A 23,735-nucleotide genomic window follows, 5' to 3' on the forward strand; every position below is an offset into this window, starting at 1 on the left:
TTATTCTTCTAATTTATACAAAAATCAGCTAAAAGGACAGTAATTAAGATTTTACATTGAGGGTTGCATGTCTAATTTTTGCCCATAAATAATTTTGTAACGAGGGGGGCTAGAAACAGTTTCCAGCCTCCAGGCAATGATAAAACGCTTTTAAAGAATCAGAGAAATTTCTATTTGTATTAGAGAGTAATGAGGCATCCTTGTGCCAACTCATACTTCATCTTTGACATCCCATGGATGAGCTGCCACTGGGACTAAATGAAAACAGATGAAACCTCAAATGCTGCAGGTGCTTGAATGGAGCATTAGACTTTCAATGCTATAATGAATGATCAAAGGATGTAAAAAAAGTGGGTTCCTAAAACTGATAACTTGCAAGAATTGATAAACTTTACAGGCAGCTAGACACCTAGTGTGACCACTTCCTTGCAGTGTGACCCTATGTAATCTGTGAGTAATCCTCAACTACTAAAGGGATGACAGAGGTGCTCTCGTTACCAGGAGGATGACTCACTGAAGGGTGCTCACAAGCACCGTTGAATGTTACCTTCCTGCCCCGCCTTCTCTTCAGTCTTTACCTGGAAGTTCAGTATTTGAACGCTTCAAATAGGCAAGATGGGTGAATTATCATTACTTCTTTCCATGCCAATCCTGATTCAGGATTTTAGGATTTCTTAATTAAATTTGATTCCCTCCCCACCTCCCCCCCGCCCCCGACATCACGTAGTCTTTTGTGGGTTATTTTTGCTGGCTTAAAAATTACATTATTGCCATCTCAACATTTGTCAGACCCAAGTGGAGCTCCTCTTATCCAGATCTGCACAACAGATTTGCATTTTCTTGATTCAGCTCTTCCTCACATCCTGTCATTGGGAATAGATGCTTAAACTGAATGATAACCAGCCTCCAGCCAAAATTACATAACGGGAGCATTCTTATCTGTCACCCACAATTGAATGTGCATCCAAATGGCTCTTGAACAGCAGCATAATTCATTGTTAATTAGGGCCATGCAAATTATATCTTGAAACGGCATTTGTATTAGGTCACTTAAGAATAATTGCTGATTTGTATTTTGCCCTTAAAATGCTGACTTCTAGTTATTTTTTCGTGCTTTCGTCATTTTCTGTTTTGTCCTGTGATATTGTTCCAGCAATACCTGGAACGTAGTAGGGACCCACTAATAGTTGTGGGATGAATAAATGAATATGATTCTGCAAAAGTCAGAGCCTACTTTTAAGATCATAATTAAGTTACAGGAGCACATAGCTGTTACATGCAAGAGGTCATTTACTAAGTGTACCTGCACTGTCTGGATTTATTACTTCCGGAGGTAGGTAGACCATGGGGAGGCTGTCCAGATCTGTCGGGTCCCCTGGAGCTAGAGCTGAGGAAGGAACAAATCGTCTAAAATTGAAGGAGCCTCACAGCCAGTGGAGAGCCAGAGAGTTGAAAAAGAGGCTGGAATTCAAGAATAGTAGTTTCTAGCACATTTAGAGCCCGTACTTTGTGCCAGACACTGTTTTAAGCACTTTAGCTGCGGAAACTCATTTAACGCTCCCAACAGTCTTCTGACGTGGGTGCTATTCTTGCCGTCTTACAGATGAGGGCCGTGTGGCACCAGGGTTAATCAACAAGCCAAGTACATAACTAGTGAGTGGCAGAGCCGAGAGTCAAACGAGCAGCCTGTTTCCTGAGTCTAGGAATTTGACCACTGGACCATGCTGACGGCAGGTCTAGTGGCTTTCAAAAGCAGAGGCTACATTTGGATAGGAAAGATGATCTGGGGACTTCCCTGGTGGTCCAGTGGCAAAAACTCCGTACTCCCAATGCAGGGGACCCAGGTTTGATCCCTGGTCAGGGAACAAGATCCTGCATTATGCAACTTAAGATCCTACATGCCACAACTAAGACCTGGCGCAGCCAAATGAATAAATAAATATTAAAAAAGAAAAAAAAGAAATGATCTGGAGGCACTAGAGAAGAGGACTAAGATGCTAGGCAGGCCTGGGGCAGACACCTCGTGGGGCAGAGCCTTTCATTAGATTGTCCTGTGAGCACCAGGACACCTCAAGGAAAACCAGAGAGAGAGACGACGCCTAATGACTAGGCCATAAAGCATTTGGTCAATTACTCATACACCTGGGTGTGTGTGTGTGTGTGTGTGTGTGTGTGTGTGTGTGTGTGTGTGTGTGTGTGTGTGTGTGTGTGTGTGTGTGTGTGTGTGTGTATCTATGTGAATGAGGAGGTCTATGGCACATGGTCCAGTGGTTCAGAATCTGGCCTATGGAATCAGACAGACTCTGCCTGGGACAGAGTGTGCAAGCTTGATGATTTTGATTTCGATTCATAATAACCCAATTTTGTATATATGCCATTTTAGATATTATGAATTAGACTGATGAATTTCATAACCAAATAGTTTGCTTGTCATTAGATATTTAAATCTTTCAAATGCTCAGAATAAAATTCAGATTATTTAATAACCAGATATTCCTCTATTCCTTAATTTTTAGAGAATACAATTAGAGGACTAAACCATAAATGTATGATTTCCATGAGTTATGTCAGCATTAGAAGTAAATGAAGACCCTGCTCATTTCATGATATGAATTCAGCAAGTGAAATAGATTTCTTTAATCCTTCCCAGAAGGTTGTTTTCAACTATGTGTAAAAAGGTCATAGAGAAAATTTAAGTGGCATCTGTAGGGCATTACACTGACCACCTATAAATAAAGTCGATGAGCCTCTTAGTTTTGCTGTGAAATTAGCTGGGTGCTAGCAGTGGTTTATATGTTGTTAAACAGCTATACTCTGTGAAAGGTAATGACTGGAAATGGTTAGTTTGTACAAATAGCTGGTAGAAGCATATCTGTGGGCCGATAATAGATATTGTACAGGCATTTCCTGAATGTAGATAATAGTATCCAAATTGTTAGCCAATAAATGAAAAATCACATGTAAGTTGGGGGAGAGATGACACTTTTGGAGCCTTTGCTCTCCTATATTATATTTCAGTATTTCAGTAGTATTTGAAAATTTTAAAATAATAATGACTTATTTTTGTAATCAGAAAAAATAGAAGTTATAAATAAATAACAATTTCCAACCCATCTATTTGACCTTGCTGCCCTGTCTAGGTGATTTTCTTTGTCTCCTTCATGGTCACTGGCACACTGTGTAAACCACCTCATCTCCAACTTTTTACCATTCATTCTCTTTAATGTGTGACCCTCTGGCACCAACAATGCTCTGGTTCAACTCTTTTCAAGTTTCCTTAATGACCCAGTACCGCCAAATTCAGTGGCCTCTTCCAGGGACAAAGCAGAAAGGTGGCCAACAGAGCAGGAGCGGAGTGAGCAAACAAGACGGGAGGTGAGGCCGGCAAGGTCGCTCTGCGCAGCCGTATCGTGTAGGCCAGTGAGGAGTGTGGGGTTTATTTTGAGAGCAATGGGAATTCATCAGAGCGATGGCTCTCAACCCTGGTGGGCCCACTCCCCCCTTATCATCATATATTATAGTGCCCTTCTTACCTATCCTGAAATGAAAGGCTTAGTCCTGCTACCTATTTATCAATTACCTGATTGATGTATTGTTGACAGTAAACTACCTGAAAACTTCATGGCTGAAAGAAACAATGATTTATTATTTCTTTTTGCCAGTGAGACTTGGCGGTTCTTCTGTCAGTCTCACCTCGACTCACCCATGTGGCTGCTTTCAGCTGGTGTCGAGGCTGCACCGGGAGGTCCAGGCTGCCCTCACTCACCTGTCTGGGGCCTCAGTGCTGGCTCTTGGCTCTTCAGCTCCTCTCTGCCTGGCTCTCGTCCTCCAGCTGACCAGACCAGCTCCTTCACAGCCTGCTGTTTTCAGGGCAGCTTTCCAAAAGGCCGAAGGCAGAAGTGTAGGGCCGGAGCTCTGGAACTCCAGCATCACTTCCATTGCATTGCATTGCTCAGAACAGCTCACAAGGCCAGCAACTCAACAAAGCAACTCAACAGTGAGCAAGAAATGGACTCCATGTAGAAGAAGTAGCAGAGTCACATTGCTAAGGGGCATGGACCCAGGAGGCATGATCAATTAGGGGCCACTATCATCGTAATCTATCCATACAATAATTTCAAATATATGTATATAGTGGCCATTTATATTATAGTGGGCTATAATATAAATGAGAAAGAAAATAAAAATCATTTGTAATATAGGTAACATGTATTTCCTTTTTCAAAGCTCAGATCAAACTACACTAGAAGATATGAGGTGGTCACTTGCTTGCACCTATGCATAGACTCACAGTGAACACAACAGCTACAAAAGGCAGAGTCACATGTGTTATGTCAGTCACTCAAATCATGTAAGTGATATTGTCCTTGGTGATATGATTTTCTGAAATGGTGAGAAACTGAGGTTCTGAATAAAACACGGTACAATTTTCTCTTAATATACATGATAGTCACTCTTCTGGAAAAATCAATGTATATTAAAACCATGCAGAAAGACTGTGTTTATATATTAAATGGAGCTAAGTTTTAGATTCAGGACTCATAATCGCAGGGCATAGAATATCTCTGGTTCAGAAGTCTAAATTGGGTCTGCAGGACTGTGTTCCTTCTGGAGGACCTAGGGGAGGATCTATCTATTTGCCTTTTTCCATTTCTAGAGGCTGCACATTCCTAGGCTCATAGCCCTCGTCTATCTTCAAAGCCAGCGATAGTATCACTCTGACCTCTGCTCCCATCATCACATCTTGTCTGACTCTTACCCTCCTTCCTCCCTTGTAAGAACTATTGTGATTACATTGGTCCCACCTGTATAAGCTTCCCATCTCATGATCCTTAATTTAATCACATCTGCAAAGTTCTTTTGCTGTGTAAGGTAACATTCACAGCTTTTGGGGATTAGGACCTGGACATCTTTGTGGGGTAATTATTCAACCTACTGCACCCAGGACATCAGCACTGTTTATTTTAAGGGAAAAACATTCAAAGGGCTGCAGGGCCAAGTAGATAATGAAACAGGCATGGAATAACAATAAAGAGACACCAGGGAGTGGTTGGGCCTTGTGGCCACCACAGAAGCTCACGCACTACAGGGGCAGCTGCTACGTTTCTCATTTCCTACTGATCGTCACCATGCAGAACATGGGCTCAGTGTGGCCATACCTCCTGAGTTTTCAATAGAAGCCCCCAATTCATATTTTACCATGAACTGTCCTGATTAATTTTTAAAATACTTTTGACAGTTAATTTTCTTTCTTTCTTTTTTTTAAAATTTATTTATTTTGGGCTTCCCTGATGGCGCAGTGGTTAAGAATCCGCCTGCCAATGCAGGGGACACGTGTTCGAGCCCTGATCTGGGAAGATCCCACATGCTGCAGAGCAACTAAGCCCACGTGCCACAACTACTGAGCCTGCGCTCTAGAGCCCGTGAGCCACAACTACTGAGCCCATGTGCCACAACTACTGAAGCCTGTGTGCCTAGAACCCATGCTTGGCACGCAGGCTCAGTAGTTGTGGCGTGTGGGCTTAGTTGCTCTACAGCATGTGGGATCTTCCCGGACTAGGGCTTGAATCCGTGTCCCCTGCACTGGCAGGCAGATTCTTAACCACTGTGCCACCAGGGAAGACCAACAGTTAATTTTCAAAAAGATTAAACACAGCGTGCCAAACAGAGCACATTTGTAAGCTAGATCTCACCAACTGGTGATCTCTGGTTTGTACTCTTAAGTTCTCCTATGAGTTCCTGGTCTGCATTTCTTCACTATTTGCTGACTGTCCACCCTGCCCATCAGGACATACTGATGCCCCCTGCCACCAGACCACATCCTTAGGAACATAACTACTACCATTTATGAGGTGTCTCCTTTATGCCAGGTTCTGTGATGCTCAACATTTGTTTACAAGGTCTCACTGATTTTCAAGATCAGCCTTGTGCTATAGGTGGTGTTCTTATCATTCTTTAAATGTGGAAACTGCAGACTAGAAAGAATGAACAACTTTACTTGCACACACAGGTTGCTGAGCTAGTTAGAGGCAGAGCCAGGATGCCAACCTGTCCTTCTGACTTTAAGGCTCAGCCCTTAACCACTCCAGGAAATCAACTCTTGACCCAAATGATGGAGGCTGCAGCCCACCCCTGCCCCTGCAGGCTGTTTGCAGTGCCCTTGCTGGCCCCTGCTGGCTCCTGCCCTCCCACCCAGACTGAACTGCGTTAGCTCAGTCTGGATCCAGACCCTGAGCCTGCCTCACCCGCCCTTTGGATCTGGAATCTGTTCTTGAAATCTCTTGCTTTTAAACCGCACTCCTTTAAAGGACTCTTGACCTTTGCCCATTTTAAAAAAGAGGTAAGAATGGAATGATTATTATACAAGTAATACTTGCTTTGTATAGAAAAATTAGAAACTACCAATAAGAAAAACAAAGTCAAATAACCAAAAACCCCACATCCGTCATAATTCTAGCCCTGTTAATGTTAAATATCTTGGTAGGCTTTTTAAAATTCACATATACTCATACTTCTATATTTAGTACATACTAATGTATTCTTTTTAACATTATACTCACTGTTTGTAACTTGCACTTTCTACTTAGCAATATATCAGGAACATCTTTCCTTAATGCCACATATAACAACTCTGTGGACTTTCATAGTGGGGCTGCACCTTGATGCATTGAACCTATTGCCTGTTGTTGGGCATATAATTTTCTGATTTCTTGGTATTCTAAATGACACTTCATTGAAAATTATTGCTTATATTTCTTTATGCACTTGGGGACTCTAGTTGTGAGTATCCTCCTCTGTCTTCGGTCTGCCTCAGATAAGAAACCTTTCCCCACCATGCTTCCTGGATTCAGCTGCTAAATCTTGTTGATATGTGTCTTTGGTAATGATTTTTGATTCATCCATTCAGCAGATATTTTTGGACTCTGATTATGTAAGGAAGTATAATGTGGTAGTTAAGAGCAAGGGTTGGGCTTCCCTGGTGGCGCAGTGGTTAAGAATCCACCTGCCAATGCAGGGGACACGGGTTCGAGCCCTGGTCTGGGAAGATCCCACATGCCATGGAGCAACTAAGCCCGTGCGCCACAACTAGTGAGCCTGCGTGCCACAACTACTGAAGCCCGTGTACCTAGAGCCTATGCTCTGCAACAAGAGAAGCCACTGCAATGAGAAGCCCGCACACCGCAACAAAGAGTAGCCCCTACTCGCTGCAACAAGAGAAAGCCCGCATGCAGCAACGAAGACCCAACGCAGCCAAAAAAAAAAAAAAAAGAGCAAGGGCTATTTTAATATTATTTGATCCTTTACGCATAGGAATTATTTGATAAAATTTTTTAAAAATTTTAAGAGAAGGTATTAGAATCGATAAAGCTGGGTTGGAATCTCAGTTGGGCTACTTACTTGAATAACCTCCTATCACCGAGTCTCAGTTTTTCATGTGTGAAAGAGGGATCATAATGTCTACTTCACCAGCTTGTTCTGAGCATCAAGCTAGATCATGGGGGTAATACCTGGCACATAGCAAGTGCTCAATAAATAACTTGATACTGTTATGGTTATTCTTAGGCCCTGTGGGAAGCACACGGAGAATAACAACAATGAATATTGCAGTGGTCCTGATCTCAGGCTCTCCATTTTCTATCTCCTATTGATCTCTGCCTTTTATTGACTTGACTCTTATCTATTAATCTGTTCTGCTTACTTGCAACACAGACAACAGGTTAGTATCCAGCCTGTAAGGAATTCCTATAAATCAATAAGAAAAAAGAGAACAACACAATAGAACTATGAAATAGAAAAATAAACAAAGGATAGGATCAGGAAGTTCACAAAAGGGGAGACCCAGAGAGCCAAGAGCAAATCAAAAGATGCTCAGTCTCGCTAATGTTGAAGGAAATAAAAATAAAACCACAGTGGTATCATGTCTCACAGATTAGCAAAAATATAAATGTTTCACAATATAAGAAATGGGTGAAGCTGTGGAAAAGAGAACTTTCATGTACCAGTACATAATTGGTACCACCCTTCTGGAGAAAAAGTTGGCAGAACTTTCTAGTAAAATAGAAAATAAACATACTACTTGACTAGACATGTCTCTTCTAAGGTTGTACGCTGCTGCAAAAACTCTCAATAGTTGTACACAAAGAGCTCTGAAGAAGGACATTAAATGCAGTATTGTTTGAAATGGAAATGACCATAAGGTCCTTTGACAGGAGGATGTATAAATAAAACTTTTTTTTGAACAGCTTTATTGAAGTACAATTTACATACCATAAAATCCACTATTTACAAAAGTGTCCATCATAGATGAATAGATAAACAAAATATGGTATATCCATACAATGTAATATTATTCAGCCTTAAATGGGAAGGAGATTCTGTCATATGTTACCACATGGATGAAACTTGAGGACATTATGCTGAGTGAAATAAGCCAGTCACCAAAAAAGACAAATATTGTAGGATTCTGCTTATATGAGACACCTGGAGTAGTCAAATTCATAGGGACAGAAAGTGGAATGCTGGTTTCCAGGGCCTGGGGGAGGGGGGCATGGGAAGTTGTTGTTTAATGGGTGTGGAATTTGTTTTGCAAGATGAAAAGAATTCTGGAGATTGGTTACACAACAATGTGAAGGTACTTAACACTACTGAATTGCACACTAAAAAATGGTTAGGATGGTAAATTTTATGTTGTGTATATTTTGCCACACTTTTAAAAAATGATTTTTAAAAATCCACTCTTTTTAAGTGGAGCAAATTTAGAGTTGTGCACCGCAACCTAATTTTAGAACATTCCCATCATCACAAAATATCTCTAGTGATCGTTTGCTGTTACTTCTCATTCCTACTCCTGCCCCCAGGCAACCACTGATCTATTTTTTTATCTCTATAGATTTACCTTTTCTGGACATTTCATGGGAATAGAATCACACACAATATAGTCTTTTGCATCTGGTTTATTTCACTTAGTACAGTGTTTCTGACGTTCATTTATGTTGTAGCAGGTAGCAGTACTTAATTCATTTTTATTGCTGAATAATGTTTTCATTGCATGGACTTTGTTTTGGGGTTGCTTCCAGTTTTTGGCTATTATGAATAAAGCTGCTGTGAACATTTGGTTACAAGTCTTTGTGAGCATATGTTTTCATTTCTCTTGGGTAGATACCTAAGAGTGGAGGAAACCAAGTTTTTAACCTGACCTTATTACATTTGATTGAATGTCATGACATTTAAATGGGTTCAGACAGCAGATCTCAATTTTTCATTTTGGAATCTAGCACCTAAATAGGAAATATGGCTCAAAGTTAAGGGCTGTTTCATAATGACCTATCGTTACCAAACAGTTACCATCTGTGTGATTAATCAATGGTGATTAATGGCAATCAAGAGTACTTCCTAAATGCCAGGCATTATTTCACATTGTGGTCTCATTAAATCATCACAGTAACACTTTGAATGGGCGATTTTACTGTCTCATTTTGTTGCTGAGGAAACCTGAGACTGAGAAGTTCACATGGCTCCTAAGAGGAAGAGCCTGGGTTTGAAGCAGGAGTCAGGCTTTGGAGCCTGGCACCCAGTTCTACTATGTCAATAAAGCTGCTAGTGCTGAAAAGCCTTCCCTTTGCAACTCTTGGAATTGCTGTCAGATCCAGTTTGTAAACCGTGCAAGAAAGTCTTATTATAGCTGTATAGTCATGCTTCTTTTCTTTCTTCTTTTTAACAAAAGTAACATTGATCACTTCATCCTCCAAACTTGGCTGGGAGTTGCTTTTGTTTCTAAAAATCAAAGTCATCCTCAAAAGACAAGGCTTTAAAAAGAAAGCCAGCAGGCTCTGACTTGAGGATAACCCCATGGTTATCCTACAAAATAAAGGCAGTGGCTCTGTGATAGGATTTTCCTGCTCTACTCTAAAGCTTTGTTCTCTTGCCTTCAGGGGCATGGTTCTGTGCCGGGTGGCTATGGTAGCAGTCTTGACTGGCCACTTGATAGGGAGAATGTTACCATTTGGCCATAAATTGCGTTTCATTTTTTATACTCTGGCATTAGTTAACTTTTTGCTACATAACAAACTACCTCAAAAGCTAGTGTCTTAAAACAACAATTTATTTAGCTCACTGTTCTGCAAGTCAGCAATTTGGACTGGGCTCAGCTGGGAGGTTCTTCTGGCCTTGGCTGGGTTTGTTCATGTGTTTGTGGTCAGCTACCAGGTAGGCTGGGTGCTGGCTGGTCTAAGATGGCGTCAGTTGGGATGGATCATCTCTGTTCCACTTGGTCTCTCATCCTCCATCAGTTTAACCCTGGATTGCTCACATGACAGATGGACAGGGTTGCAAGAATTTAAGTAGAAGTCCTCAAGGCTCTTGAACCTGAGGCTTGGAACTGGTACAGTGTCACTTTTGCTGTGTCACATTGGCCAAAGCAAGGCATGAGGCCAGCCCAGATTCAAGGAGTGAGAAATAGAGTCCATCTCTTGGTGGGAAGACATGTATACAGGGAGGGGTGGAGAATGGCCCTTTTTTGCAATTTACCTCTTACACTGCATTAGAAATAAAATGGATTTGGCAGCAGGTGGCAGGTTTGACTTCTGTCTCTAGCCTAGTATCTTCAGGGAAGTTACTTGCCTACAGCTTCCTCCTCTCCTCATTTGTAAACCACAGACAGGATGACTGAGGATTACATTAGGTAATGTGTGAAGGAGCTAGCTCTGGAGTCCAACCGGGTTCAAATTCTTTTTTCATTTACTCTTTTTTTAAATTTTATTTTATTTTTTAATTTTTGGCTGTGTTGGGTCTTCTTTGTTGCACGCGGGCTTTCTCTAGTTGCGGCGAGCGGGAGCTACTCTTCGTTGAGGTGCGTGGGCTTCTCATTGTGGTGGCTTCTCGTTGCGGAGCATGGGCTCTAGGCATGCAGTCTCAGTAGCAGTGGCGCACGGGCTTAGCTGCCACGCGGCATGTGGGATCTTCCCAGACCAGGGCTCAAACCCGTGTCCCCTGCATTGGCAGATGGATTCTTAACCCCTGCGCCACCAGGGAAGCCCTCCATTTACTCTTAAATGACTTTGGGGGAAGGTATTTAGCCTTTCTGTGCCCCTATTTCCTAATCTGTAAAGTGGAAATAATCATAAGAACCTAATAATGTGTAGTTGTTGTGAGGATAAATGAGTTAAGTAAAATTTAAAAGAGTGCCTGACACTTGGAAGGCATTCATTACATGTAACTGTTGTTGACACTATTAACATTATCTTGGAAAATAGCCAGTCTGTGAAAGGAATGTCATTCCCCCATGGCCCCTTCTGGGTGACCAACTGTTGCTTGAATGAATGGAAGGTGGTATCCTTGTTACTACTTTCTGGATATTACACATGGCCAAGGATGGACTTTCCTCATCCTTAAAATACTAGTGCCTTAAAGAAATGATATTTATTTGTAAAAATCTAAACATAACTCTCAGAAATTATGGTGAGCTCAGAACCTGACAATGCAATATGAAGAGACCGCCAAGTGTTAAAGAGATGCTAGCATCACAGTTAGTGAGAAGGAAGGATGGAAGGAAAGAAAGTAGGAAGGAAGGAAGGAAGGAAGGAAGGAAGGAAGACAGTCAGCAAGTATCCCAGATTTCTCTTGAGAATTTATGTCTAACGGATAGAAGCCATTTTTTAAAACGAAGGAAAATAAGATTCAATTGATTGGTTTTTTACAAGAACATATCTTAAAATAAGTCATTGAACTTCTTGGTTGTATAGAGAGCTGCATTTCTCCTGCTACTTTTTAGGAAGAGAAAACCCAAGTCATAAACTAGTCTTAGACCTAAAGGATGTTTAAACTGTTAATCCCTTAGAATAAAGGGTTATCCAGAAAATAGAAAGAAGAGGTGAAACAGCTTTCTTGAAGTCAAACCTCTGTGTCAGAAACCAAGAACTATGGATTTTTCCATGCTTCCGCTTGAAAGAGTATCTATCTGTTACTGATAATGTTTTGAAGCACAGGGCTGCACACTCTGGCCCTTGGCGTCCGCCATCTGTTTTTGTAAGTGAAGTTTTACTGGAACACAGTCACACCCATTGCTTTCCATATTGTTTGTGGCCACTTTCATACTATAGTGGCAAAGCTGAAGAGCTGGGACACAAGCCTAAAATATTTACTATCTGACCCTTTCAGAAAACGTTTGCTGACCCTGGTTCTGAAGTCCTGGAACCATCCAGATTTTTACAGTAGTAGCTGCTGTTGTCATTACATGGGAGGCTGTCTAAGGGAAGCTCAGCATGGAGTTTTGGGCCATGCTCACCTGAATTTAAGGCCCAGCTCTACCTCCTCCTAGATATGTGGCCTTGGACCTTGCTAGCATTGTGACCTTGTAACCTTAACCTTCCTAAGCCTCAGTTTCCTCCCCTGTAAAATGGAAATAATGATAACAATAATTGCTTCACATAGGGAATTTATGAGAATTAAATAAGGTAATGTATTTAAACCATTTAGCTCAGGGACTGGCACAGCTATGGTGAAAAGTAGCAATAAAATAAGAACAAAATTAAATTGGAAAAAAGTTCCTTAGACCTGGAACAGAAGACTGGAAATGAGGGCAGTGTGTAAGGAAGATGTGGGCTGAATCTGGCCACATGGGGTTTGGGTGGTGAAGATTAGTCTGAGAAAGGTGGACGCTCTGGCAGGACAGGGGCCCTGAATCCCCCTCTGGGTCCCTGGGGAGATTCCTTAAACTCTGTGAGCCTCAGTTTTCTTATCTGTTAAATGGGAGGGTGATAATCATAGTATCCACCTCCCCACAGCTGTTGGAGGATTGAATGAGATGATGTGAGTACAGCATTTAGCTCAGTAAGGGGTAGCTCTTGTTATTAAGAATTGTGTTTGAAGAAGGGACTCAGAGAGGCAGATGTCAGCAAGTGAAAAACCAGAGAGAGGAGAGATGGATCCAGGTTGACAGTGAAAGAAAGAATAAATCCAGTTTCAGGCAGGAATCGTGACATGGATCAGGACAGACATGCCATCAGAGCCTCTGCCAGAAGCTTCCTTTTACACAGGCCCTGACATGTCTTCTCCATCTTCTCTAAGCAGAGGGCATACCTTGAAGGGAATGTTCCAGACCCTTTGGTCTCTTGGAGACATGACTGTGAAGCTAGTTTTGCAAGTATTTCAATACTGACATAGGAGTTTTCGTGGGAGCTGAATTTTCACGAAGACTTGCAGAGTTACAGACTTACAGACTTGCAGACTTACAGAGTCTCTGTTGACCTTGACCTTCCTGATCTTCCATTTATAGTGATAGCTGCCTTCCCTGGTGCCCCTGGGCTGCCAGAGTCTATGTGAGTTGGAAGGGGGAAAAGGTTTTAAGGCAGGAAATCAACTGTGCAATTGTTAAGATAGACATTCAGCAGTCTCTTTAGACGGATGGTTGATTAAAAGGTTATAATACCATTCCTGTTCTCTCATGTACTGGGTTGTATTCCACTGGAGTAAATTAAGTTTGAGACACGTAAATATCATTATAAAGACTAGACATTACAGTTGGCTTGATGTTCTTAACCGATCCCCTGACATTCAGCCATGCCTTTAGATTAGCTTAATTGAAACACAAGAGATCAGAACTTAATTAGAACTTAATTGGACTGCTATATTAAGCATAGCTGGCTTAGTGGCTGTGATAAACTTCACTGGGAAATTCTTTCCAATGTATCTCTGAATATATTTTGGGCACTCAGAGTATAAAGTTAATGATTTTTACTGTAAGCAGTTTTTGATGTGAGGTTTATTGTTAGCAGTAAAAAGTAGTCTGAACTCAAGAGTTTGTTTCAGCTGGATGTGTTAAGTATGCAGAGCTAACATCCCCATATTTGCTGGTGTTAACTCCTTGAGGCAGGTCCTGCAAGTGACAGAAAACCCCATTCTAACTGACTTAAGTAGAAGAGGATTTTTTGTTTGTTTATTATGAAGACAAGAGGCCCATGGGGAGATCTTCCTTTACAGCTTGATCTGGGGGCCCAGTGATTTCTTCATGACTTCGTTCCCCCTCTGTCTCTCGATTCTGTTTGCTCTGGCTTGGCTCCACCCTCAAACGGTCCCTCCCCTGTGGCACCATCCCCCATTTCATAAGGCTCAAGGGTAGCAGAGGAAGAGAAAGTCTCTCCCAGAGTTCCTCTCTAATCCAACTGGCTCAGGTCAATGACCTACTCTGGAATCAATCCTTGGAACTAGGGGCATTTAGTGGGCTGTTAGGCAAATGGAAGGAGTCTTACCCAAGGCACACAGCTTTAGAGTTGGGAAGGGTGGACCCCAATAGGAACTCAGGGCACTGTTACCAGAAGAAGGCAGAAGGGATACTGGGCAGCTATCTTGGCTACAGTTCATTATGTTTCAAGTAGCAGGAAAGTGGCTGAAATAATAAAGGGGATTTACTGGCTCAGGGAGCTAGAAACTAGAAGTTTCTGAGATAAAGAAGGAAGGCTTCGGGATTGGTTTGATTCAGGTGCTCAGTGATATAATTGAAAACCTGGTTTTTTTCTGTCTCTCTGCTTGGCCTCTTATAGAGTCAGCTTTATCCTTAAGCTGGCTTCCCTCAAAACAGTAACACAGCAGTGGCCACTGTCCTAGGTTTTGCCTCAGCCAGAAGGAGAGAATGCTCAAGCTCTTTCAGAAAAGCAAATGAAATGGTTTCCCAGAAGCCCCAGCACGTCTCCTCCCACATCTTATCACTCTGAAATTAATTACGTGTCCATCCTGAGTCAGTGAATCCCTTTGGTCAGGATGAATGTGGACCAGATTGGTTTCCGTGTAGGTGGCAGGTGAGGTGGGATCATCTCGACTGCCTTATCAGGGTTCACACCCGGAGCTAGAGATGGGGTTTATCCTCTATACTCATCACAGCTACTACCCAGCTTGGGGGTGGTTGCTGGGCATTGAATTAATAACCGCAGTGGGCCATGCCCTACTCATTTCGTCATCTCTAGCATTTAGCATGGGGCCTGGCACATAGCAGGTCCTCAGTAAATGTTTACTGAACAAGGCCAAACTGGAACAGTGCACCTTGCTTAATTTGGAAAGAAATCAGGAGTTTTATACATGAATAAAATGATGGCTGAAAATAAACCTTATCTCAGCTTTACATACAGATTAAATGCAGAGTCTGGATGGGGGTGATAAGACTTTCCACCTCTTTCCCCATCCTATCCCATGCAATGTAAAATTTTCCCTTTCGCCTTTGGTTGCTCATCAAATTCCATTACAGTGAAGAGTTTTGTAAACAACAGTTGGTATCAGGAAACTATTTCTAACTCCTGATAAGTCCTTTGATGATCTCATGGCATTAAAATTTTCTACTATGAATAATTCAGTAAAACAAAACCTTTTTTTTCTTTTTATATTCCTTGCCCATGTAATAGTCATTTATTCTAGTATTTAAAAAAAATAAAATACCTGAATATCTTTTTAAAAGTGCAAGGGCTCTGGTCAGTGAGGGAAGAAACTCCATTTCCTGTCCTTGACTAATAAGGGAAATGAGAAGTACCATCAGCTTTTGTTTGAAAAAAATTTCTAAGGAGTGGAAAAAATAGATTCTTGCAGGAAAGGTGTGGTAGAATTACTTTAATGTTACTTTTTTAAACCAAAAACACTTTTAGAAATGGCCACGTGGCTCATGCTGGAAGTCTTGGTCAACAGTTTGTGTTACAAGTCCATATTTTTGACTTCTTTTGAGAAGTATTATTTTTCACTAATGAAATTCTAATGCAGTGGTGAAAAAAATGAACCCGTTTGAAGTTTTCTGTGACAAGCATTTTGGCATCTGGTTATCGTCCATGTGTGTGCTCATTCCTAGGATTATAGTTATTGTTCACTTTTGTCATGTTTGGGTGGGAGGTGCGTGGTCTCGGGTATCTGGAAGTTTCTTATGGGGAACATCTATGTGGGAAAGGAGGCCATGACATTCTAAGTGGGTGCCATGCCCACAGCCATAACTGCAGGCCCTTGTCCCTGCTTTGTCCATGTCCCCATCACTCTGGCCACAAGTGACTGAGCCAGGAATAAGTTTCAGGCCCTGTGGGCAGCCTCTCAGGGATGGCAAGTGGCTGGGAAATGGTCTGGCATTGCTCTGCCCAACAGGGATGGTCCATCCTGGGTAGTGTCTAACCAGCCCAATCAGATTCTCCTGTCTGGGGCGTGAGGTTGTCAGACAACAGAGAGAAAGGGCAGGTCATAGTGTGGGTAGAAGGGGAGAAACACCAGAGACAGGAGAAAGCTTGAAAAGCCATGAGTCGGCAGACCTCAAAGCAGAGAGAGCAGGAGAAAGAACCAGTTAGGAGAGAGCAGCAGAGAAAGCAGCAGCAAGTTGAGAAAGAAGCCACGGCCAAAAAGCTGAGCTCCGTGTACAGCTAGGAGCAGAGCTGTTGCTGGGCCACCAAGCTACTGGTGGACGACTCTGGCTCACCTGTCCCGTGCCTGGACAGCTGTGGACACTGGTCCGCTTCTTCCCGAGACCTGGCTCTGCCCCTGGTAAGAGGAATTCTCACATTCCTTCTACCTTTACAGTAACCCCTGTGCTAGGTTATATTATTGTTCAGAAATATTTGTGGCCTCTCCCTAAGGGAAGCTTGACCACGTCACTGCTTTGGTCAGTGGAATGAATGGGCGTGTCATTTAAAATGTGCTTTAAGAGTCAAAGAATACTTCGCCATATCCGTGTCATTTGCCATGACAACCAGCAACATTTCAGCGAGAGGCTGCCCTGTCAGGCTGAGGCCCAGAGCAAAGATCGCACGGAGCAGAGAGCCACGCTGGTGGAAATGTTCGTGTAACACGAGGGAGAAACCATCGATGACATAAGCTTCTCAGATTTGGGGGATGTTTGTTACAGCAAAGTCTAGCCTAAACGCACTTTTGAAAAAAGCCCAGTAACCAAGGTAACCCGAGCAGCTTTCTCGCCCTTGCAGACCCAAAGAGCCTCAACCAACACCGTGCTCTAGCCAGCCATGCTTCACTAAGCTCACAGCCTGTGCTTTTGACCTTGGTGGGGTGAAATTACATTAGTTACTGGAAGAGCGTCAGTGGCTTTCTAGTGTGAGTTGTTCCTCTTTCCCATCTTCAGTCCTCCAGTCTGCCTCCTATACATGTATTCAACATAAAAATTGGTACAAAATACTGTCTGATTTCTGCCCTTTCTCTCTTTGGGGTTTGAGTCTTTTATGATTTGTTCTCCTGCCCTCAGTTTTATTATAAACTTTTTTCCAACATGTAGAAGAGCTGGAAGAATTTCAGAGTAAACACCCGCCTAGGTTTCATGGTTACTGTTTCGCTTTATTTGCTTCATCATTATCTGTCCACCAGTCTATCAACTCATCCTGCTGTCCACCCAGCTTGTTTTCTTGGATGCACAACAGAGTTGCAGATTCATGATGACATGATGATACCTTATCCCTTGACGCTTAGTCTTTTTCCTTTTAATTCTGGATTTTTTAAAAATTGTTTTTTAACCTCGTATAAGATTGCCTTAACTGATCACCCTGCTTACCCAAACTTGGACATTTTTACCCGTTAACAATCATGAACTCCGTGTATTTGGCCACATTACATAAACCCCAGTGCCCACACTTTCTTAATCTCACTCTTTAATTTTCTCTCTATTACTTCCTCTCTTATCTCCTCACTCACCACAACTTTTCATTTGCTTTCCCTTCTCTCTTTCAGCTCCCAGCAGATAATTTTTAAACTAAACAACAGCTGAACAATATCGCCACTGTTCTGTGTGTCTGAGTATGCACAGCACGTCCACACTTGCCCAGGACAGAAGGAAAACACAATTTCTTCAATTTTATTTCTTTGCATCAAAATGATTAAATCTGTCTACATGACCTTCATACATCAGACCATTTGGCTATTTTAAAAGTCAATTTAATAGAGTAAGTCAAGCTGCATTCCCGTCATAGAAGGAATCTTTACCACCAAACGGTGCAGTGAACGCTAAGGGAACAATGCATCTTTTGTAAGGAGAGAGAGAGAGAGAGAGACACTGCTCTCCTACAGCTGCAGGATTGTTTCAATCATTAGCTGGCGCTTCATGCTAGATACATATTTGCATTGTTGTACAAGTATTTTCTTATTTTGGTTAAAGGTAGCTTTTCAAGGGGAATCTTACTCTTGCAATGCAGACTTAGAAGACCCCATTACATGGTCTAGTACATTTAATTTTATTACCATGGCCAGCAGTGTTTCACTTTTTTAATAAAAGGCTATCAGCAGTGAGGTAAAAGACTGCATCTCCAGCAAATCAGGCACCAGTATTTTATTTACTAACAGCTATAATAAAGCTTTCAGTGAAAAATCTTAAGTGACACTTTCCTTTTTGGTGAGAATCAATTTTACAACAATCTTTTTAACCTTATTTAAGCTTATAAAGCTGATTTGGCTATTTCAAAGTAAAGGGGGAAAAAGAAAAAAAGAAGAAGAAAATATTTCCCCTAATAAATAAAACATTAGGGGAAGAAAGTGAAGAGAAATTGTCCAGAATTTATTAGCAATGCCTACTTATAAATGTCAGAATTCTTGTGCATGAGTTCCTTCTTGCTTTTTTGCTTGAGAGTTGAATGGTGAGGTCAGTCATTCACTTACTCACCACTCATTGATCACCTACTCTTTGCCAGGCACTCAAGCACTGGGAACATAAAGAAAAAGAAGACACATCCCCTGTCCTCAGAGAATTTATAGTTTGATAGAGGAAATGGGCATGTGGGCTGGCAGTTAGGTTACAGTTACACCTGAGGTGCTGTGACAGAGGGACACACAGAACTGGCGGTGGTGGGAGGTGCTTACTCTAAACCGAAGAGGGTAAGAATGCTCAGAAAGGCTTCCAAGAGGCATCTTTTTTTTTTTAAATAAATTTATTTATTTTATTTTTGGCTGTGTTGTGTCTTGGTTGCTGCGAGTGGGCTTTCTCTAGTTGCAGAGGGCGGGCTTCTCACTGCAGTGGCTTCTCTTGTTGCAGAGCACAGGTCCTAGGCATGCGGGCTTCAGTAGTTGTGGTGCACAGTCTCTAGAGCGCAGGCTCAGTAGTTGTAGTGCACGGGCTTAGTTGCTCTGTGGCATGTGGGATCTTCCTGGGCCAGGGCTCGAACCTGTGTACCCTGCATTGGCAGGCAGATTCTTAACCACTGGGCCACCAGGGAAGCCCCCAAGAGGCATCTTGAAAGGCAAATGGAGTTAGCCAATGGGAGAAGAAAGGAATAGTAACTAAAACTTACTGTTGGAAGCAATAAACAACACAAGCTGGCTGAGTAAAAAAAGGAAATATATTGGCTCATGAAAGGTTCAGGGGATTTTGGCTTCAGGCATAGCTGGATCCAGGGTCTAGCACTATGTCGTTAGGAATCTGCCATTGGTGGTCTACTCTTCTTCCTTACTAATAGAACCCCAAATTTGTTCACTCTCGTTGGAGTTGTTGTGTACTTCAGGAGTGGCTGGGCTTAACTAATTATGATCCAATTTCCAAATAAGGTCACTTTCTGAAGTGTGGGAGAATCTGAATTTGGGGCAAAGGGGCCGGGAGGAGACACAGCTCAACCCATTATACCCTGCCTTTCTCTCTTCCCTCTGTCGGATCTCCTGCTGGTACCTCCCAGTGGCTGGACCCAACAACAGAGTAAACGAGCCTGGTTGATATGAACCATAAAATCAACCTGCTAAGGCACAGAGTGCGGTGGAAAAGGGTACACCTGGAGGGGCAAGGAGAATTTCCAGCAGAGTCTGTCTTGCCTTCATTCCTGGGAAGGATCTCTTCACATGGTAACTAACCAACGACTGGTTCTTAGCCCCTGCTATTGAACAATATTTATTTATTTATTTAGCTGCCTTGGGTCTTCGTTGCTGCGCACGGGCTTTCTCTAGTTGCGGAAAGCAGGGGCTACTCTTCGCTGCCGTGCACGGGCTTCTCATCGCGGTGACTTCTCTTGTTGTGGAGCACGGGCTCTAGGCGTGTGGGCTTCAGTAGTTGTGGCACACAGACTCAGTAGTTGTGGCTTGCCGGCTCTAGAGCGCAGGCTCAGTAGTCGTGGCACATGGGCTTAGTTGCTCCACAGCATGTGGGATCTTCCCGGACCAGGGCTCGAACCCGTGTCCCCCGCATTGGCAGGTGATTCTTAACCACTGCGTCACCAGGGAAGTCCCATAACAATCTTCTAAAAGGAGTTAACTGGTTCTGTTTGGGTTACAAGACACTTTAAATGGGACTAGGAAGCAGGATACCCAGTGCTCCTCTCCTTTGCTGTTCTGCGAGCCTCGTCCCCCATTACTCTAGGACGTTCTTTCCCTGTGGCTTACTAGCTGTCTATCACCTAGGAACTGCATTCAGCTTCATGTTATGAAAACTCAAGAACAGTGCCAATAATCCAGATGGAGTTTATTTTTCCTTACGTATCAGGATATCCAGAATAGGTCAGCCACAAACTGGTACAGTGGCTTAAAGAAGTCATTAAAGGCCCAGGTTCCTTCTAACCCCCTGCTTTTGGCCTCTTGGCTGGTAGGTGCTGCTCCACTTCCAGCCCCACATCTGTGTTCTAGACTGAAAGAAGTAGAAGGAAACTTCAAAGAAAAGGGCAGCAGAAATCAAGAAAGTAGCACTTTCTCAGAAATCCATGGGACATGTCCATTTCTATCTCAAACAGCAGAACTATGTCATATGGTTGTCCCTTGCTACATGGGAGGCTGGGAAATGTTTTTCCCCTGGACTGATTGTCATCAGGTTTCTGGTAATAAGGATGAAGTGGAGAGGGGCTGATGGGTGGGCAGCTGGCAGAGTCAATGCACTGGCCAACGGCACCCAGACCCGAAGTACTGCTATTCTGAGGATCTGAGTGGACTGGGGGAAAGGAATAAATATACTTACTCTGAATCAAGGTCTAGATTTAAAGAAATCCTTCTGAGATAAATCCAAAATGCATGTAATAAGCCTCCTACTATGTGCATTGTCTTTTATTAGTCCCTGTTAATATAGTCAGAATATATGCTTACCCAAGATGACTAGCGAAATGTTGTCAGAATTCTTTACATTGCCTGAGTTATTGTTTGTTGGTGTGCTTATAAACCTCACCAAGGACTTATGCATATTTCATCTAACACAAGCAATCAATTAACCCCTCCTCCTTTGTCCAACTTAAACATGGGGGCAAAGAATATAATTTAATTCTCTCTTCTCTCTTTAGAGGAAAAGAACCAAATTCATTGCCTGTGATTTTCTGACCGAATGGTTATACAAGTAAGTTTTTCACGTCTTTGAATATTCCATGACCCTAAGGGTTCAATAGTGTTAATTTGCCAGCAGAATAGCAACAACTGACTTGAATTCTTGCTTATTGTTTTCTTGTTCAAAACATATGGCATCGTGACCAGTCAAAATCCAAAGAGGATAGGGGAGACATTCACAGAATTCTTCTCCATTCCATTTGTGGAAGAGTGGCTGAAACTGCAGTAAGTAATGACACAAGGCTTTGAATAATTTATTCCTAACTTGAAGATTGTGTTAATGATAGTTTTCCTCCAATCTATGAGAACTAACTCATGTAATCCATCCAGGACCCTGCATCAGTTGTGTATGTGGCTCTTTTCTCTGGTTATTTTTATTCTAGGCTAAGGGCATCCTATCCATGCAGTGATTATTCAAGAAGCACTTCAGAAATAAAATAGAAAACTTAAAAAATTTTCTTATCCTAAGTAATTCATCTCTCCATTCTCTCTTCCTCTCCTCCTAGCCCTAAAGGTCATTATGTCTCAGGAAATACGACTAAACTTTTCTAAATATTACTTTGTAGTTATATGCATCATTTACATTTAAAATATTAGAACATGACAGATGAGGTTAATACTCTCTTTGACCGTCATTCTAATCTGAGTTTTCTCTCCTCACAGAATTAATCAGCTTGGTCTATACTGCATCCTTCCGTTGTCTTAAAATTAGTTACTTAATTATATAAAATTAGATTATATCATACAAAATTAGTAATATTACTTTATGTGACCTGTTTATCATCAGTGATATAGTAATAATAATGACCACTAACATTTATTGAGTGCTTGTATCACGGGTCTCAGCATTTAACGCTCATGAACTAACTTGATCCTCATAACAATGCTATTACCAGCCCTATTTTGCAGATGAGGAAATTTATGCATTATCCTGCAACTTGCTTTTATTTGACTGAAATACATGCTTTTGAGATCTAGCCATGTTGATTCAATTACATCTAATTCATGCCTTTGATAGCTTTATAGCCTATGACATTTCTAGATTTGCATAATTTGTTCATTCGTACAGTAAATGTTTATTGAGTACTACTGTGTGCCAAACATCATTCTAGGTGCTGGAGATAAAGCAGTGAACAAAGTAGCCAAAACTCCTGACTTAGTGGAGCTTATATTCTGGTGGGGGATGACAGACAATAAGCAAGTAAGTGCTATAGAGAAGAATAAAGCAGAGAGGGGAGAATATAGAATATTGACGGGACTTAATTTTATATAGGGCGGTCAGGAAAGACCTCACTTGGAGGATGACTTTTTTTTTTTTTTTTTAGTATTTATTTATTTGGCTGCGCCGGTTCTTAGTTGTGGCACGTAGGATCTTTGTTGCTGTGTGCCAGATCTTTAGTTGTGGTGTGCAGGATCTTTGTTGCCATGTTTGGGATCTTTAGTTGCAGCATGCAGGATTTTTGTTGCCATGTGTAGGATCTTTAGTTATGGCATATGGGATTGAGTTCCCTGACCAGGGATCGAACCCAGGCCCCCTGCATTGGGAGTGTGGAGTCTTAGCCACTGGACCACCAGGGAAGTCCCTGGAGGATGACGTTTAAGCAGTGATCCACAATTTTAAGCCATAAGTGGAAGAAAGACAACTCAATTTAGAGAAAATAATATTTAACTTATTTCTTTGAAAATATTTTCACACCAGCCCTTTGCAAGAACAATGTCAGGAAACTGAGACATTAGGAAATTAAATAAGTTTTGTAAAATCCCATATTAAACAGAGTAGAAAAAAATGAAATTAGACCCTTAGCCCTCAAATGTTACATCTTTTGCTTAAATCTGCCCTTCTGGGGAATGCCAAGTTGAATAGACCCTTGGCTGACTTTCTCAATTTTGAGAGTTTAAAAGAATTCAGGTATTAACCAGTTTTTAAAAATCTGAGACTACCTATACATTGGAAAGAGAACGATATTAGAAAATCTTGCTTCTTATTAAGCTTCTAAGCCTCTGCCTAATTTTGTCCACTGTGAAAATGGAAAGCCGGGCTTCCCTGGTGGCGCAGTGGTTGGGAGTCCGCCTGCTGATGCAGGGGATGCGGGTTCGTGCCCCGGTCCGGGAGGATCCCACGTGCCATGGAGCGGCTGGGCACGTGAGCCGTGGCTGCTGGCCCTGCGCGTCCGGAGCCTGTGCTCCGCAACGGGAGAGGCCACAGCAGTGAGATGCCCGTGTATCGCAAAAAAAAAAAAAAAAAGAAAAGAACATGGAAAGCCTATAATTTATAGATTATAAATGATTAATAAGTGAAAGATTAGCATATTTCTCCAGGTTGAAAATGAAACATTTTCCCACTTACAATAACCAATGAAGGGACTTCCCTGGTGGTGCAGTGGTTAAGACTGCACTCCCAATGCAGGGGGCCTGGGTTCGATCCCTGTTCTGGGAACTAGATCTCACATGCATGCTGCAACTAAGAGTTCATAAGCCACAATAAAGGAGCTCTGGAACCA

General features: G+C 42.1%; 1 protein-coding gene across 1 annotated transcript in view; it reads left to right on the forward strand.

Annotated features, from left to right (window-relative positions):
* The window catches only part of IQCK (IQ motif containing K), a 108,369-nt gene that overhangs the window by 17,673 nt on the left and 66,961 nt on the right, over nt 1-23,735 (forward strand). The window contains exons 4-5 of the mRNA XM_049699067.1: nt 21,195-21,247; nt 21,382-21,459. Coding sequence (XP_049555024.1) covers nt 21,195-21,247; nt 21,382-21,459 — 131 coding nt within the window. The remainder of the gene's footprint in view (nt 1-21,194; nt 21,248-21,381; nt 21,460-23,735) is intronic.

This window comes from Orcinus orca, chromosome 16 (assembly GCF_937001465.1).
Source record: "Orcinus orca chromosome 16, mOrcOrc1.1, whole genome shotgun sequence".
In the NCBI taxonomy this organism is placed as follows: domain Eukaryota; kingdom Metazoa; phylum Chordata; class Mammalia; order Artiodactyla; family Delphinidae; genus Orcinus; species Orcinus orca.